Source organism: Ziziphus jujuba, chromosome 1, assembly GCF_031755915.1.
Source record: "Ziziphus jujuba cultivar Dongzao chromosome 1, ASM3175591v1".
Classification (NCBI taxonomy): domain Eukaryota; kingdom Viridiplantae; phylum Streptophyta; class Magnoliopsida; order Rosales; family Rhamnaceae; genus Ziziphus; species Ziziphus jujuba.
This window is the reverse complement of record NC_083379.1, coordinates 27,051,108-27,065,109: the sequence shown is the minus strand read 5'-3', so window position 1 is coordinate 27,065,109 and position 14,002 is coordinate 27,051,108. Positions and strand designations below refer to the sequence as shown.

The following is a 14,002-nucleotide window of genomic DNA, read 5'->3' as shown; positions in this document are numbered from 1 at the left end:
TTAATCCTCTTAGCTTGAGCCCTAGTGATTGACCTGGTCTTCATCTGTATCGGGTTAGCACCTCAGTGGCTTGTTGCTTGTGCAGGTTCGGGCGGATTTGCATTAGGTTAAACCCATTTTAAGAGTTGCATGCACAAGAACATGAGAAGGAGATTGCTTTGAGTAATCTTGTCTATTCTAATTGAATTTTTGTTTGTTAAATCAAATGCCATCAAGGTGTTCTCCTTCTAACTTATTCTTTTGCTTTATGTTTCTCTTTGCTTAAATATTTCTTTGTATTAGATTCGCATGCTCATAATTAAGTTACATTGAAGAAAAGTATAGATTAAGTCAGGGGCAGGATGGTGTTTAAAAAAGAAGAAACAATTAAAAAAAAGTTTAAAAATCTTTTTTTTGTTTTTTTTCCCTTCAGGTAAGGCATCTTTTTGTGAACTTCTTATGTTAGATTTAGTTAGTTATTACCATCATCATCATTAGCTTAGAATAATGTAACTTCATGTTTTCCTAATTTATAAGTTAATTATAGTGGCGAATGTAAAAGAAATTTTAGTTGAGTGAAATTGATCTTGCCATGGGACATATTTCATGTCATAATGGCAAATAAATTACATGTAGGTTTTGACCTTAATACTCACACTGAGAATTTATTTGCTACCCATTATCTATAAAAGCATAATCTTTTTTAATGTCTTAATGTCGCCATGCTTGAAAACTTATTAAATTGGCATCTATTGAATATCTTAGTTTATGTAAAAAATGGTAGTTAGAACATTTTTGTTTCGTTTGAGCCTCTCTTACCTACCAGTTTAATATTTGTCCATAGTAACCCTTTTTGATCCTCAGAAAAAAGAATCTTGTTTTCCTTGTCACCCAATCACTTTAACTTATTTTTGTGAATCTTTCCATGTTGTTATTGAGAAAAAAGAAAAAAAAATTCATTTATAAAGAGTTAAAAAAAAATTAAAAGATGGAGAAGGAAAAAAAAAAAAAAACGTGTTGAAGTTTTAATGATTCTTTACCACTGATTGTGAATTCTTATGAAACAAAAGTGTGAAAAAAAAAAAGATGGAGAAAAAAAATTTTAAAAAAAAAATAGTGAAAGTTTAATGATTTTTTACTACTGACTGTGAATTCTTATAAAACAAAAGTGTGAAAAAAAAAATTTTGTACGAAGGTAAAAAAATGTGCAGATTGATGGAAAAGAAAAAAATTTAAAAAAAGCTGCAAAGAAAGAAAAATATATGTTATAGAAAGGTTTAAAACAAAGATTTATGTTTAATTTTTTAATAGTAATGCTTCACGTATCAAATTTATTTAGTGATAGCATATATATTTAAATAATATAAATATAAAAAAATAAATATTTAAATTGATAAATAAATTAAAAAAATAAACTAAAGGGGATATATTCAATTTAGAGTTTGATGGATTTAAAATGAATTATAGACTTTAAAGTATTTGGTAGATTGTTATGGAATTCTACAAACTTCATAAAGATTTTAAAAGAATCCAACGAAATCTTTGGGTTTAAGGCTGGATTTCATATTGATAAAGTTCTTCATAATTTTAAAATCCTTTCAAATTTATTAAAATCCATAATTTTTTAAAGTCTTTTAAAATTAATGACTTTTTGAATACTACCATATTTTAAAAAAATTCTACAAAATCATAATTAAATACATCTAGATTTTAATGGATTTTTATAAAATCTATCAAAATCTGAATTGAATATCATTAGACTTGTATGAACTTTTTCAAAATTTAAATCGAATACCTTTAAATTTTAAAAAAATTTTAAAATACTTCAAATTCTAAATTGAATACACTCCTTAAATAAATATTATTATATCGTATATTATTAAATAAATTTCATTAATATTTTAATAATTCTATCATTATTAATTTTTTAATAATTTTTAAGTAGAAACCTTTTCCTATAAACTTTTGATATCAATTTATCCATTTTTATAAACGGACGAAACAAATTATCACGGGTAAACCAGTTCATATCCCGTTAACATTGGGGGTCAATGTAAAAGAATGGTAAAAAGACACTTCTATCCACATCCGTTATGAACTAACACGTGATATTTAGACCTCACATCGACATTTGGCGTGGGTTCTTGTGTATTAGTGAGATTGATGTTAATGCTCTGTTATTCATTTATTTATTTATTTTGGGTTTGATTCCAAACCAAACTCCATCGCGAAAAAGCAACAGAACACTTTTAACTTTTCGAGTCAGAACTCGGAAGAACTCATTCCATTCCAATGCAATTCCACAATTTCTCAAATGGCCAATCACTCCTATCCAATCCTTTGTGCTTCCTTCAATCAGGATTTCAGGTTCGCATTGGCTCAATTCTTCTTCTTCTTATTATTGTTATTACCTTTTTTTTTTTTTTTTTGTTGGTTTGGTTTCTTCAACTACGAAGACACGATTTTAACTTTCGTAATTGTTCTCCTTCTTCTGGAAAGTATTTATAGAGCTATTTTCCATGGAAACAAACAGATAATTCAATTATATATATATATATATATGTATACATAGGTGAGAGAGAGTGTGTGTGTGTGTGTGTGCACGCGCGTGTGTGTCCGTGATATATGTATATTTAAAGTTGAGAGGTTAAATTGGAGCTGAATTTGGCAGTTTGTTTGCAATAGCCACAAGGGATGGCTTCAAAATATTCGATTCTAGTACCGGCAGACTCTGTTATGAACAAGGCAAGTACATCGTTTTTATGTAATAAAACTTCCCTCTTTTTTTTTTTTTTTTTTTTCTCAGAAAATTTGTTATAGTTTTGATGTAATTTAACTATTTTCTGTTAAATATATATATGGCTACTTATATTTGCAAAAGGAAATTGCGATTTGTTACCTTCAATTGCTTTGATTAACTTAGAGACTGTTATTGTTTCTCGTGGAGAATTATGTAATTGACTGTGGTGGAAATTGTTATCCCACTGCATATTTTGATAGAACTGACTGAAGCAGTACAGCTTGTGGTCAGTGGACAATATTAAAATTCTGTTTATTAACAGAAAGTATGTAAAAGGAAAGGAAGGACGAAAAAGAATCTTTGAATCTTGATTATCTGAACGAAGTGTTGTTTCAGCATTGAGCTAATAGTTCCATAGGTTAATTGTAAATTTTCTTTAAATTAAATGACAATAACAATTAATCTTAAATTCATTTACAGGAAAATTACAATGAGCAAACTATTGCTTTACCAGTTATAGAATCTAGGTGGAAGGTAGGCTGTGCCACATTTCCCTGTTGTGATGTACTGTAAATGTTTTGGTAATTAGGGTAAATTGATTATGGCACTCATAATATGGATGGACCTGTATATTGAGATGGAACAGACATTTTGTATCCAGACTAGTTTGTATGGTGCATTAGAAACTTATAGGATTGGTTATCAAAATAATTTGGGTTAATTATGTCCAGACTTGAAATTAATAACTTTTTCCAATTAAGAAGACTTCCTCGCTTTTTTATGTTTATAACAACGTATGGTTGTATATTTAAATAAAACATTAAACAACTGAAACGCAATCAAGAAAATAAATCTTATGATTCATAGGATAAAACCTTGTATATAAGTCTCTCTGTTTTTGTACGTTTGTTGTGCCAGATTTTATGAATAATGCAAATATCTGAAAATGAAAAGTTTATTTTTGATTTTATTTTAAAAGTTTTTTGATACTTTTGAGGTTTAATGTTTTTTCTGATATGTTAGAATACAGATTCAATGCTGCATGCATGCAATGTTGATACAGTAAACAGATGAAATCATATTTTATTTTACTAAATACACTGATTATGTTTTCCAGCCATTGGAGCTTTCACCATTGTTGAAATGCTATTTAGCTCTAGTCTACTTGCTATTGTTGGAGCTGGTGAACAGGTTCTTGTTATGGCTTTTTATTTTTTATTTTTTATTTTTTGCTTTGCTATTTTGTACTTGATGATGTTGTTGTCATCTCCTTTCTAACATAGAATGTCCTTATAAGTTGCTTGAGGCTGATTATTATAGTTATTGTTTCTATCTTACTGGTGCAGCCATCTTTATCCCCCCGCAGACTCTGTTTATTCAACACAACCACTGGACATCCTCTTAGAGAATTAAATTTCTTGACATCAATACTTGCTGTTCGAATGAATAGGAAAAGGCAAGATATGTACTGATGCTAAAGTTGAAAAGTTAATTTGTCGTGGTTTTGATTTTTCCTTCTGCATGAGGCAGCTTTGTACATGTAGATTTGTACTTTGTTTTTGAATGTGAATTCTAGGAACATATATGGTTTGCGTTGCTAATATACAGCCAGCTATTATGATATTTAGAAGATGATGGATGGTAGTTTTCATACACACACACACACACATGCATATTCTATGTATTCTTTAGTTTAAGATACAGCTATTATGATGTTAAGAAGATGATGGATGGTAGTTTTCAAACACACAAACACACACACACACACACACAGAGGCATATTCTGTGTATTCTTTAGTTTAAGATATTTATTTTTAGTTTAATGTTTTCACAATAACTTTTACAGTTTTCCTGGTCCAGCTGATGGGGCATGGTTGGGTTATTGACTAAGAGGCTGGTTTCTTATATGGGTGCCAGTTTCAAATGACGTACTTTTTATGATTATATTCTGTATTTGTTGTTCTTCTGGATGTGAAAACATATTTCCATCTCTACACATTTTAAGACAATTGAGACTGGTCTGTCCATGTTTACATTGTATACTTAGATTTAAATTGTTATTGTTGCTGTTGTTGTCGTGGTGTTCTTTTTTCTTTTTTTTCTTTTTTTTTTTTTGTGTAATTTAATTTCTTTATTTTATTTTTTATTTTAAAGTGATGCATTTGTTATTTTTGAGTAATAATCAGTATATATACTTTTGTCATCAGTATTGTTTCATCATCAGAAGTTGTAACAGTGCTTTCTTCTCCTCTGTTGAAAACACTGATATGTTATCCTGGAAAATGCAGACTTGTTGTTCTTTTGCAAGAAAAAACATATGTGTATGACATTAATAGTCTCACAATTTTGGACACCATTGATACGGCACCAAATTTGAAAGGTGAGGTTGGCTTTCTATAACTATTGTAGCATCTCTTTTTGTTTAATTAAGTGTTTCCCAACTTAATGCTACTGGTCTGTTTCTCTCTTCCTTTCATTTCTAATTACTGTAAAATATAAAAAAGAAATTCTAGAATCACTATTTTCTTAAAAAACGATTGTAGAACTGTTTCTAGATTAAAGTGTGAGGTAAACATTCCTCGAATAACATTTAAATATTAGATATTAAGTATGTGGTTTATTCAGCAGTCAAATAATTTGAGTTTTGGTTCAACTGTATGATTTGCTTACATTTTCAATTACTTATTCTATAACTTATGCAATAAGCTTCTCATAGACTTTTCTGAATTCAATGAAAATATCTGGATGCAAATCTTCAATATTGGAACATGTTAACCAATATCATAATTTATGGTGTGGAAGCATATAGCATGACAAGCATTGACATTTCGGGAACTGGAATGAGAACTTCTGTGGGGATTTTTTTGGTCAATATTCAACATTACAACTGGTGGAGGGGGATTTCAGCCAAGCCTGGATTTTGAACCCAGGACTTGTGGGTGTATTCTCAGCTTTTTTTTGCCCTTGGACCAAACCTAAGACTACTTTGTAGGACTTTGTTTGGTTTATCAAAGTTGAAACTATCATGATCTAGAAATTAGGTTTGATCATTTATGTAATTTTGAAACTTAAAAAATCTGGTTCAAAGCAATCTTTATCAATGATGTGGAAAGGTATGCGGGGAATACTATCTGAGTTGGTAATTCTTTCATAAGTCTGTCAAATCTTGAAGCTTGTTACATTTTATGAGTTAAATGGGTAAAAAATTCATATTGTAAATAATGGTAAGCAGAAGCAAAATGTTGGAACTCCACTAGTTCAGTTGTTGCAATGAATATTATAAAATATCATCTCCAGTTATATGACAGTGGACCTAGTATGTCTTGACAGAATTTTTTGTGCTGCAAGTTGCCACATGTATGTTGTTATGTAATATGAAAGATTTATTATGATTACACTTTTGGTTCTGCTTTTTCTTACAAGCTTCTTATATCAGTATTGAATTTGGTTGCCTATATTAGTGGTTATCATGGAAATATATCTGCACCAAGACAAAATCACTGCATTTTTACCCTCATTCTAATTGATTTACTCTCTATCAATTATTCTATTTAAATTGTTTTGACATTTATTCTTTTAATTAAGTTACAAAGTGTGAATTCTCACATTTTTTTTTTTAAAAAAAAGAAATATTCTAACGTTTAGTAAACATGCCCAAAATAGTTTGAATAGCTTTTTAATTTGAATTTTGTACTTTTGCAGAATTAACATGGTATTAAAAATTTTGGATTTACAAATTTTAGTTTTTTTTTTCTTAAGGTCTTTGTGCATTCTCCCCTAGTTTGGATGGTTGCTTCTTAGCTCTTCCTGCTTGCACTACTAGAGGATCTGTATTGTTGTACAATGTCATGGAGCTGCAATCACATTGTGAGGTAATTGCATTAAATTATTCTAGTCATAAAACATGGACCAAATGATAAGTCATTTGCTATAGTTAGTATAACATGCCCTGTTTTAAAACCCCAACATGATTTGAAGGTACTTGGAGATTTTCTGTGGTTATATGCTAGTAGATTAGTGTTTATGTTGTTTCTCATATATTTATCATGAAGTAGCTTGTTTCATGTTGGCATGTGCTTTCCTTGATTTGGTGCTATATGTGCAACAAATGATACTTCTCTTTTCATTATGTGCTATTCATTTGATTTATGTTCATCATTGAACTATTTAATTGCAGATAGATGCTCATCGCGCCCCCTTGGTTGCAATGGTCCTTTCTTCCAATGGGATGTACATAGCAACAGCATCTGAACAGGGGACCATAATCCGAGTTCATTCCGTTTCTGAAGCAACTAAGGTAGTGAAAGCCTACATTCATTTTCAGACTTTTTGTATCAGTGGTATCTTTTATGCTTGGTTATTCATAGCATGGGCTTTCAATCTTATAACTGAGAAGAGAATGCAGTCCTAGAAATAAATTAATATAAAATGTAGGCTCTTTGGTTGGTCACAATGGTTGTAGTATGATACGAACCTAGAGCGACCTGCCTTTAAACCCATAACAAAGATTGAATTAGACCGTCTAATTACAAGTTATCAATGGAAAACCTCGACCTGTTACCTATATTTAAGGTAAGAACCTTGGTATGGTGAAGACGCCACAGTAGAGTTCGGAATAACTAAATAAAAAAAAGGCGAGCGCCGAAAAGGAACCAGCCCAGCCTCTTCAAGAAAGCTTTGCTTCTTGAAAAGTTTGATATAGTTCTTAGAGAACCAAGAGAATCATTCTCACTTTGAATTAAAATTGTAATTTGATTTTTATTCATGACTTTTGTGCCTTTAAATAGACAAAATAAATTATAAAACTTTTCTAAATTTGCTAAAAATAATGATGGAATAATGATGGACAAAAATTAAGTTTAGAAAACCTAATTTAGCTCCTAGTTTTCTAATTTGAATGGCGTTTAATTCTTTGATCAATTCAACTCTAATAAAATTAGGAAAGTAATTTGAAATCCTAATAAAAACTAAATTAGGAAAGTAAACAGGCAATATGCCAAAATCCAATCAAGACATAAATAAAAACTAATGTTTTCCTAATTATAAAATTCGGCCAAGCTTAGTTGAAAGCCATGTAAGCGCATATCACCCTCCACGTGGCACCATAAGATGCCACATCACCATCCATGTCATCAAAACTTGCCACATCATCATGTTGTAGGATTCCTTGCATTAAGCTCTATTTCATGTTGGCATCCACCATTCCAATCATACGGATTAATTTTGGTTCATCTTTAGTAATGAACATGCTTCCTTGATATGTGAACACCTCTTGGATTAAACCATTTAATAATTCTTTAAACCGATTTGCTCTAGCACTGGTCATTGGCCTCGTAGAGATTTGAAGTGGCTCTTGACTCTATCTTAAGGTGCTCCTAGTCCTATTCTCATCATTCCTCTCATTTTGAAAAGGATTTGTCCTCAAACCATCACCTGCACAAAAAGAAGATAAATCAGCAACATTAAAGATAGCACTTAAATTATATTCATCTGGTAAATCAAGTTTGCAAGCATTTTCATTAATCTGCTCCAAAACTTGAAAAGGTCCATCCCCATGCAGCATAAGCTTGCTTGTAGAGTTCAAATTTGACTTATTAATAGGATATTTGGCACCCTATTGTGGCGTCTTCACCATACTAAGGTTCTTACCTTAAATATAGGTAACGGGTCGAGGTCTTCCATTGATAACTTGTAATTAGATGGTCTAATTCAATCTTTGTTACGGGTTTAGGAGCAGATCGCTCCTAGGTACGTATCATACTAGAGATGTGAGTCATTGTTCCTGCTAAGGTATAATAGTAATTAAAGTAGTTGGAAGCTTGTTTGCTTCCCTGGTTGCTTTTCCTGTATGGAAATATCATGCTTGTTATATAGCAGTATTTGCGTATTTATGGCAACCTTTGTTATCAAGCAACATTTGTGATATTCCATGAACCATGGGACCCTAAATTATTAATTGGTCTTAGACCTTCTTAAAATTCTAATTTGACATGCTTGTTTATTTGAAAATGCACAAACAGACGAGGAAAAGGCTTGTCATCCTATTTGGTTTTCAACAATAGATTTCTTGAGAGAATTTTACCAATTGTATTTGATCCTAATTGTTGATTCAATTCAAGAAGTTTAAATTAGTAGGAAGCGTGTTCAGTTATGTGTATTAAGTTAAATAGATTGTGCAATTAGTGCTCATGATTGATCAAGACTATTGACTCAAAATATCTCCTTGGCAGTCTTATAGTTTTCGAAGAGGGACATATCCGTCAACTATATTTTCTTTGTCATTTGGGCCATCTATGGAGATTCCGGAAATTCTTGTGGCCACAAGTTCCTCAGGTTCTGTTCATGCTTTCTCTCTTGGATTAGGTATTTCTCAGAGGTGAGAACAACTGTAGATTCTCTTTAGAAACTAAGAATATAGTGCCAATAAATATGATTCATCTAATTAAACTTGTATGTTGTGCACCCATAAAACTAAATTGAAAATAATCCCCATAAGTATACATCATACAGTTAAATATATCTGTTGTGCACATGCTATATAAAGTCTTAACATATGCAGGAATTCCCTCACTTGTATCCTGCTTGGTGCTAACCTTGTAAAATTCATATCTCTCTCAGTTCCTAGAATTACATAACATTACATATTATTTTTTCAGCCAATGGTTTTGCACATATGTACTTGACCTTAATGCTCCAGTCATTGATTTTTTCCGCATGTATTTTTTTCTGTCCAATATTTTCCCATATCCATCCTCTTTACTACTGGATGTAAAAGGAATCTGTTGTTTCCTTTTTGTTCCTAATGAAATTTTCTTCCCTTTCATGCCCTTTTATTCAGCTATTTCTAGTTTGGTACTTTGTATTAGTGAGAGCTATGTAATGTTTGTATGGTTTCACCGTTACAAATATTGAGTCCACCAATATTACCGATCTTCCCTCTGATATTTGTGAGAAGATTTGCGCTAAATAAAAGTAGTGTTATATTTGTGTTTTGAAGGCTGATTTTAGTGTTATTTGACTAGTACTGCAGGTCAATCTTCACCACAGAAATTAAAAAAAAAAAGGTGGTAACAATAACTTATTGATTGATTGAAAAGATTATGCCTTCTTTTGACTAATGCAAGCAGAGGTGCTAATTTATTTTGTTAAGCGAAGGATCTATTTGATATTTTGCTAAAATGCATGCATATATATAGGATTTTTGATATATTAAGGACACCATGAGAACCTTACGGCAAGGACATCCTATGTGGCAAGCCATGTCATCTATGTTGATTGCCACATAGGAAAAATAAATAATGAATCAAATAAAAAATATTCAAATAACCTTTTGTAACAATTACCATGGATCCCATGCAAATTTGATGTGTTGTTACTTCCCCATTTAGGTTTTATATTTAAAAAATAAATAAAAATAATATTTAAATGATGTGGCCTGCCACATAGGCTATTCTTACCATATAGTTCTTACATCATTTTTACTATATTAGAACTGCGTATATATATATATATATATGTCATCTTCTCGTGTAGAAGAATTCTCTCCGGGATCGTCTAGGATAACATCTTGTAACATGTTGCATGATTGGATGATTCTGGATAGATTTCTCCAGATGGGAGAAAATTTAATATATGTATATATATATATATATATATATATCTATAGGGATTTCATATTGTAATGACTTTGTGAGGGACATATGGAGAGGGATTTCTATGCGACTCCTATGTGTCAATTTACATCATCCAAGCAATGAAACATCATTTAAATATTTTTGTAAAACAAAACCTAAATGGATAAAGAGAAACCCATAAAATCTGCAGGACCAATTTAATTATCATTAATTGTTGGTTCTACTCTTTTAAAGTCGATTTAAAAAAAAAAAAAAAAAATCTTTGTATGTGGCAGTTGACATGGAATGTCTCTTTTCATAGGTCCCTTACTACATGTACAGGCTCATTATAGTGGGCATTGCATGCCTATCATATGGTGGGCATGCACATCCCATTACCGATAATAGGATGTCCTGTCACCAGTAATAGGACGTGCACACCCAGCGGATCAGGATGTCCGTCCTATCACCAGTAATAGGACATGCACACTCAGCATAACATGGGAATGCAAGGCCACTATACTGGTAGTTAGTGTGTGCATGTGTTCAATAATTTATATGCTAGGTTTGTGGCATGGTAGTTATATGGTTATCTTTTAACAGTCAACTAATGCGAAGAATCAGATAATTTCAGATATTACGAGACTTCCAATTATAGTTTAGAAAACTTAAGGAGTACATGACACCCCTTTTGTTTTTAAGGTTTCTTTGTTGTACAGCATAATTTATCAAGTTTTCTTTGTTGTGCTTCCAGAGCTTTCTTGTGCTTGAACCTAACTCAACACATTTAGGAATTATTTGACTTTGTCTCAAATGTTCATTTTTTCTTTGCAGAAGTAGAAGATCTAATAGTTTTTTGGGATCAATGATGCTAGAGTCTGTTACTGATGCATTAGATCCAGCTCATCATAATGTACTTCATAATGCTGCACCAGCAGGAGTCAAAAGGTAAATAAATTGATAATTTAACAACAAATCCAACTGAACATTTTTGCACTTGTCTTCTGAGTTGATAGTACTATACATGCGGAATTGATTATGACTTTATGAATGGGGTTGAGAGCTACTCTAAGCATCTTCCATTGGTTATTTTCAAATTTCCAAAAAATCAGTTCATGCTGGATGTTTGGAACTTCCTTTTCCATTATTAAGGGGGAAATAAAAACTGTTTTCTAAAGAGCTTCAAAGCCTTCGGGCAGAGCAAGATTTAATCTCTTGAGGCTTCTGATCTAATTTCTAACTAAACTAGAGAATTCCAGCATAACAATTCATCAATAAACTCTCTCTCTCTTTCTCTTTCTCTCTCTTTCTCTCCATAGATCATCTACATGTAGACAATTTAAAGTTGTGGAGGATTGGTAATTTTGTAGCATGAGATTTAAGATGTGTTGTTTTCTTTGTTTTCTTTGTTTTCTTCATTAGCCCATTGTTTAACGAGTTATGTGTTGTTTAACAGTTATGCAGTGATTCGAAAAGTCGACAAAATTACTGACCCATCAATATCCGAGACTTTGGCATGTAGGTAAGCTGTATAGAATCATGCATTGGATTGAACAATTAGTCTTTTTACTGTGCTTCTCAATAAGCTTTACAGCTTTTGGTTTGGCAATTTGTTGATTTCAATCTAGTTTTCAGCATTTAATGAACATGAAAGTGTTTTAAAGATTAAAGATGCATAATGCAAAGCAAATTATGCAGTGTTGCAAGGCCAGATGGGATATAATATCTATGTATTAACTCTTGATCATAGACTATCATTCAGAATCAAGACATATTGTAACATGAGTTCTATTGAATAATTTTAATGTAATAATAAAGAAAGAAAAGAATGGCAACAGGATGTTGCTTATTTTGATTTCTACGTCATTACTTTTAGGCACTGTTCCATTGGAATGTGACCCTTTTTGAGTATCTTTGTGAAATATGAGGCTGCCAAGTCAGTTCTGAAATTGGAAATGTTTTTTGGGTTCTTTGTGAGTCAGATATTCTTTCCATAGTAGGTAAATCAAAATTCTCCTCTAAAATCAAGACTTATGTGGCTGTAACATGGATTTTGTCTTGGGGACCACACATGGATCTTATGTAACCAAGATTTTTATTTTATTCTTCTTATAAGTTGGAACACTTCTGCCTTCATTGTTTCTCTGATGCAAACACTTTATTGGGAGGCAGGGAATATTTTGTTAGCGAAAGTGGATTGTACATTAAAGATAATATTGCATTTCGGAAAGATTCCCTGCTGGAATATGCTTGAAAACTGAAATTTTTCTGAACCAAGTTTATCTTTTCTATCAATAGAAAGGGGAATTTAACATTGTATAAGTTTCTATGTTGGTCCTTATCTATGTTGGTTTGTGGTTTCAGTTTCAATATGGGTAAGTTTGTGGGTATGCTGTAATATCTTTTTAACTATAAAAATTGTTCCCCAATATTTTGATGGGTGGGACAGGCTGGTAGCATTCCATTCATGTTCTTGATGTCTGAGGCCATAAATCCTAGGTGATGCTTAGTTTGTCTCTTTCCCTTCATATGACCTTTAATCTAAGAAAAATTGGCACAACAGAGGGGATTGTCAAATTGGTTATATTGCAAATTGAGCAACGAGAAGCGAAGAGGACGGTGACAAATGTTTAATTTGATTCTCATGTTTAGTTTGTGAATAAATTGGTTTTAAAGGTTGATAGGTTTTAGGTACCATTTCTTTAGATTTATATGTTCTTGTCTAGTTTATTATGGGAATCCCATCATTAACATATTTTTTAAAAATATGCTTTCTTGAGATTTTTTTACATGTTTTATATTATCATTTTGAAGCACTTTTTAGTAATCTTTCTATTGGCTTTAGTATTTTTCCTTTTTCTCACTTTGGATTTTGGCAGGGTCACTATTTCCATATTGACCTACAATGGATACTTCCAAGACTACATCTTAAGCATCAACAATCAGGATGAGTTTTTGTGGAGTTTGGCACGTGGATTCAATTTGCTTTTAGATGATGCCATTTGCTCATGAATACGGTTAAAAAAATTTCACTCCAAAGCTTTGGGAATACTGGGTTCCTATGCCATCTTCAATCTCTGCAGATTGAACTGATTTGAATCTTCCAGGATCTTTTTGTATGGAGAACCAATTTTGTTGTCTATGATCAACCTTGGTGGAAGAAATTTTCAAGGAGTTGGTGGTTTGCAATTTATATGTATCTATGTATCATGCAAGTAGCTAAGCCTCAGACCAGTTCTGTACCCAGCTTGTATTTACTACTCTCTTTTTGTTAAATTAAACATGTAATGATCTTTCATCTTAGCACAATGTACGTGATATACACACCCAAGTAAATATTCTATGATGATTAATCACAAACCAATCCTCAAGTTGAGTTGTTAGCATTGGACATTGCATACAATAGCTAGGTTCTTAGTTTGACTCATTGATCTGTTGGAAAAATAATGATAATAAAAATAAGATTAATCACAGGGTAATTGATAGCACATATTCATGTCGCAATTCAGGGATACAATTAATGCAAATTGAAACTAATAGGTTTGGTTTGTAGAAGAATAAAAACAAAGAACAATGCAAATGATAACTACAAAAGGTACCTCTGCATCATATTATTAATGTGTGTGTTTTTTTCCTAAATATTTATTAATATCAATAATTTTAGTCACTA

General features: G+C 31.6%; 1 protein-coding gene across 5 annotated transcripts; it reads left to right on the top strand.

The window, feature by feature from the left end:
• The first annotated feature begins 2,159 nt into the window (after window positions 1-2,159).
• Window positions 2,160-13,696, top strand: LOC107434283 (autophagy-related protein 18b). 5 transcript variants are annotated; one of them, XM_060819097.1, is made up of 12 exons: window positions 2,160-2,346; window positions 2,651-2,724; window positions 3,837-3,910; window positions 4,066-4,175; window positions 5,008-5,099; window positions 6,479-6,591; window positions 6,897-7,016; window positions 8,950-9,095; window positions 9,742-9,783; window positions 11,167-11,280; window positions 11,789-11,850; window positions 13,212-13,696. In XM_060819097.1, the coding sequence occupies exons 1-12, from the start codon at window positions 2,294-2,296 to the stop codon at window positions 13,229-13,231; spliced, it is 1,020 nt and encodes a 339-aa protein (XP_060675080.1). In that variant the 5' UTR covers window positions 2,160-2,293; the 3' UTR covers window positions 13,232-13,696. The 5 variants fall into 5 exon arrangements, with proteins under 5 accessions (XP_060675080.1, XP_060675079.1, XP_060675077.1 ...); XM_060819096.1 differs by having other exon boundaries at window positions 2,161-2,346; window positions 8,950-9,052; window positions 9,750-9,783; window positions 11,789-11,854; XM_060819094.1 differs by having other exon boundaries at window positions 2,161-2,346; window positions 11,789-11,854.
• The last annotated feature ends 306 nt before the right edge of the window (window positions 13,697-14,002 follow it).

What these genes read in the sequence shown, in the direction of transcription:
- LOC107434283 (XM_060819094.1), top strand. Translation starts at nt 2,294, where the DNA reads ATGGCCAATCACTCCTATCCAATCCTTTGTGCTTCCTTCAATCAGGAT. An exon ending in GCACCAGCAGGAGTCAAAAG is followed by an intron (nt 11,281 to 11,788) that starts GTAAATAAATTG and finishes GTTGTTTAACAG; the next exon opens with TTATGCAGTGATTCGAAAAG. An exon ending in TCCGAGACTTTGGCATGTAG is followed by an intron (nt 11,855 to 13,211) that starts GTAAGCTGTATA and finishes GGATTTTGGCAG; the next exon opens with GGTCACTATTTCCATATTGA.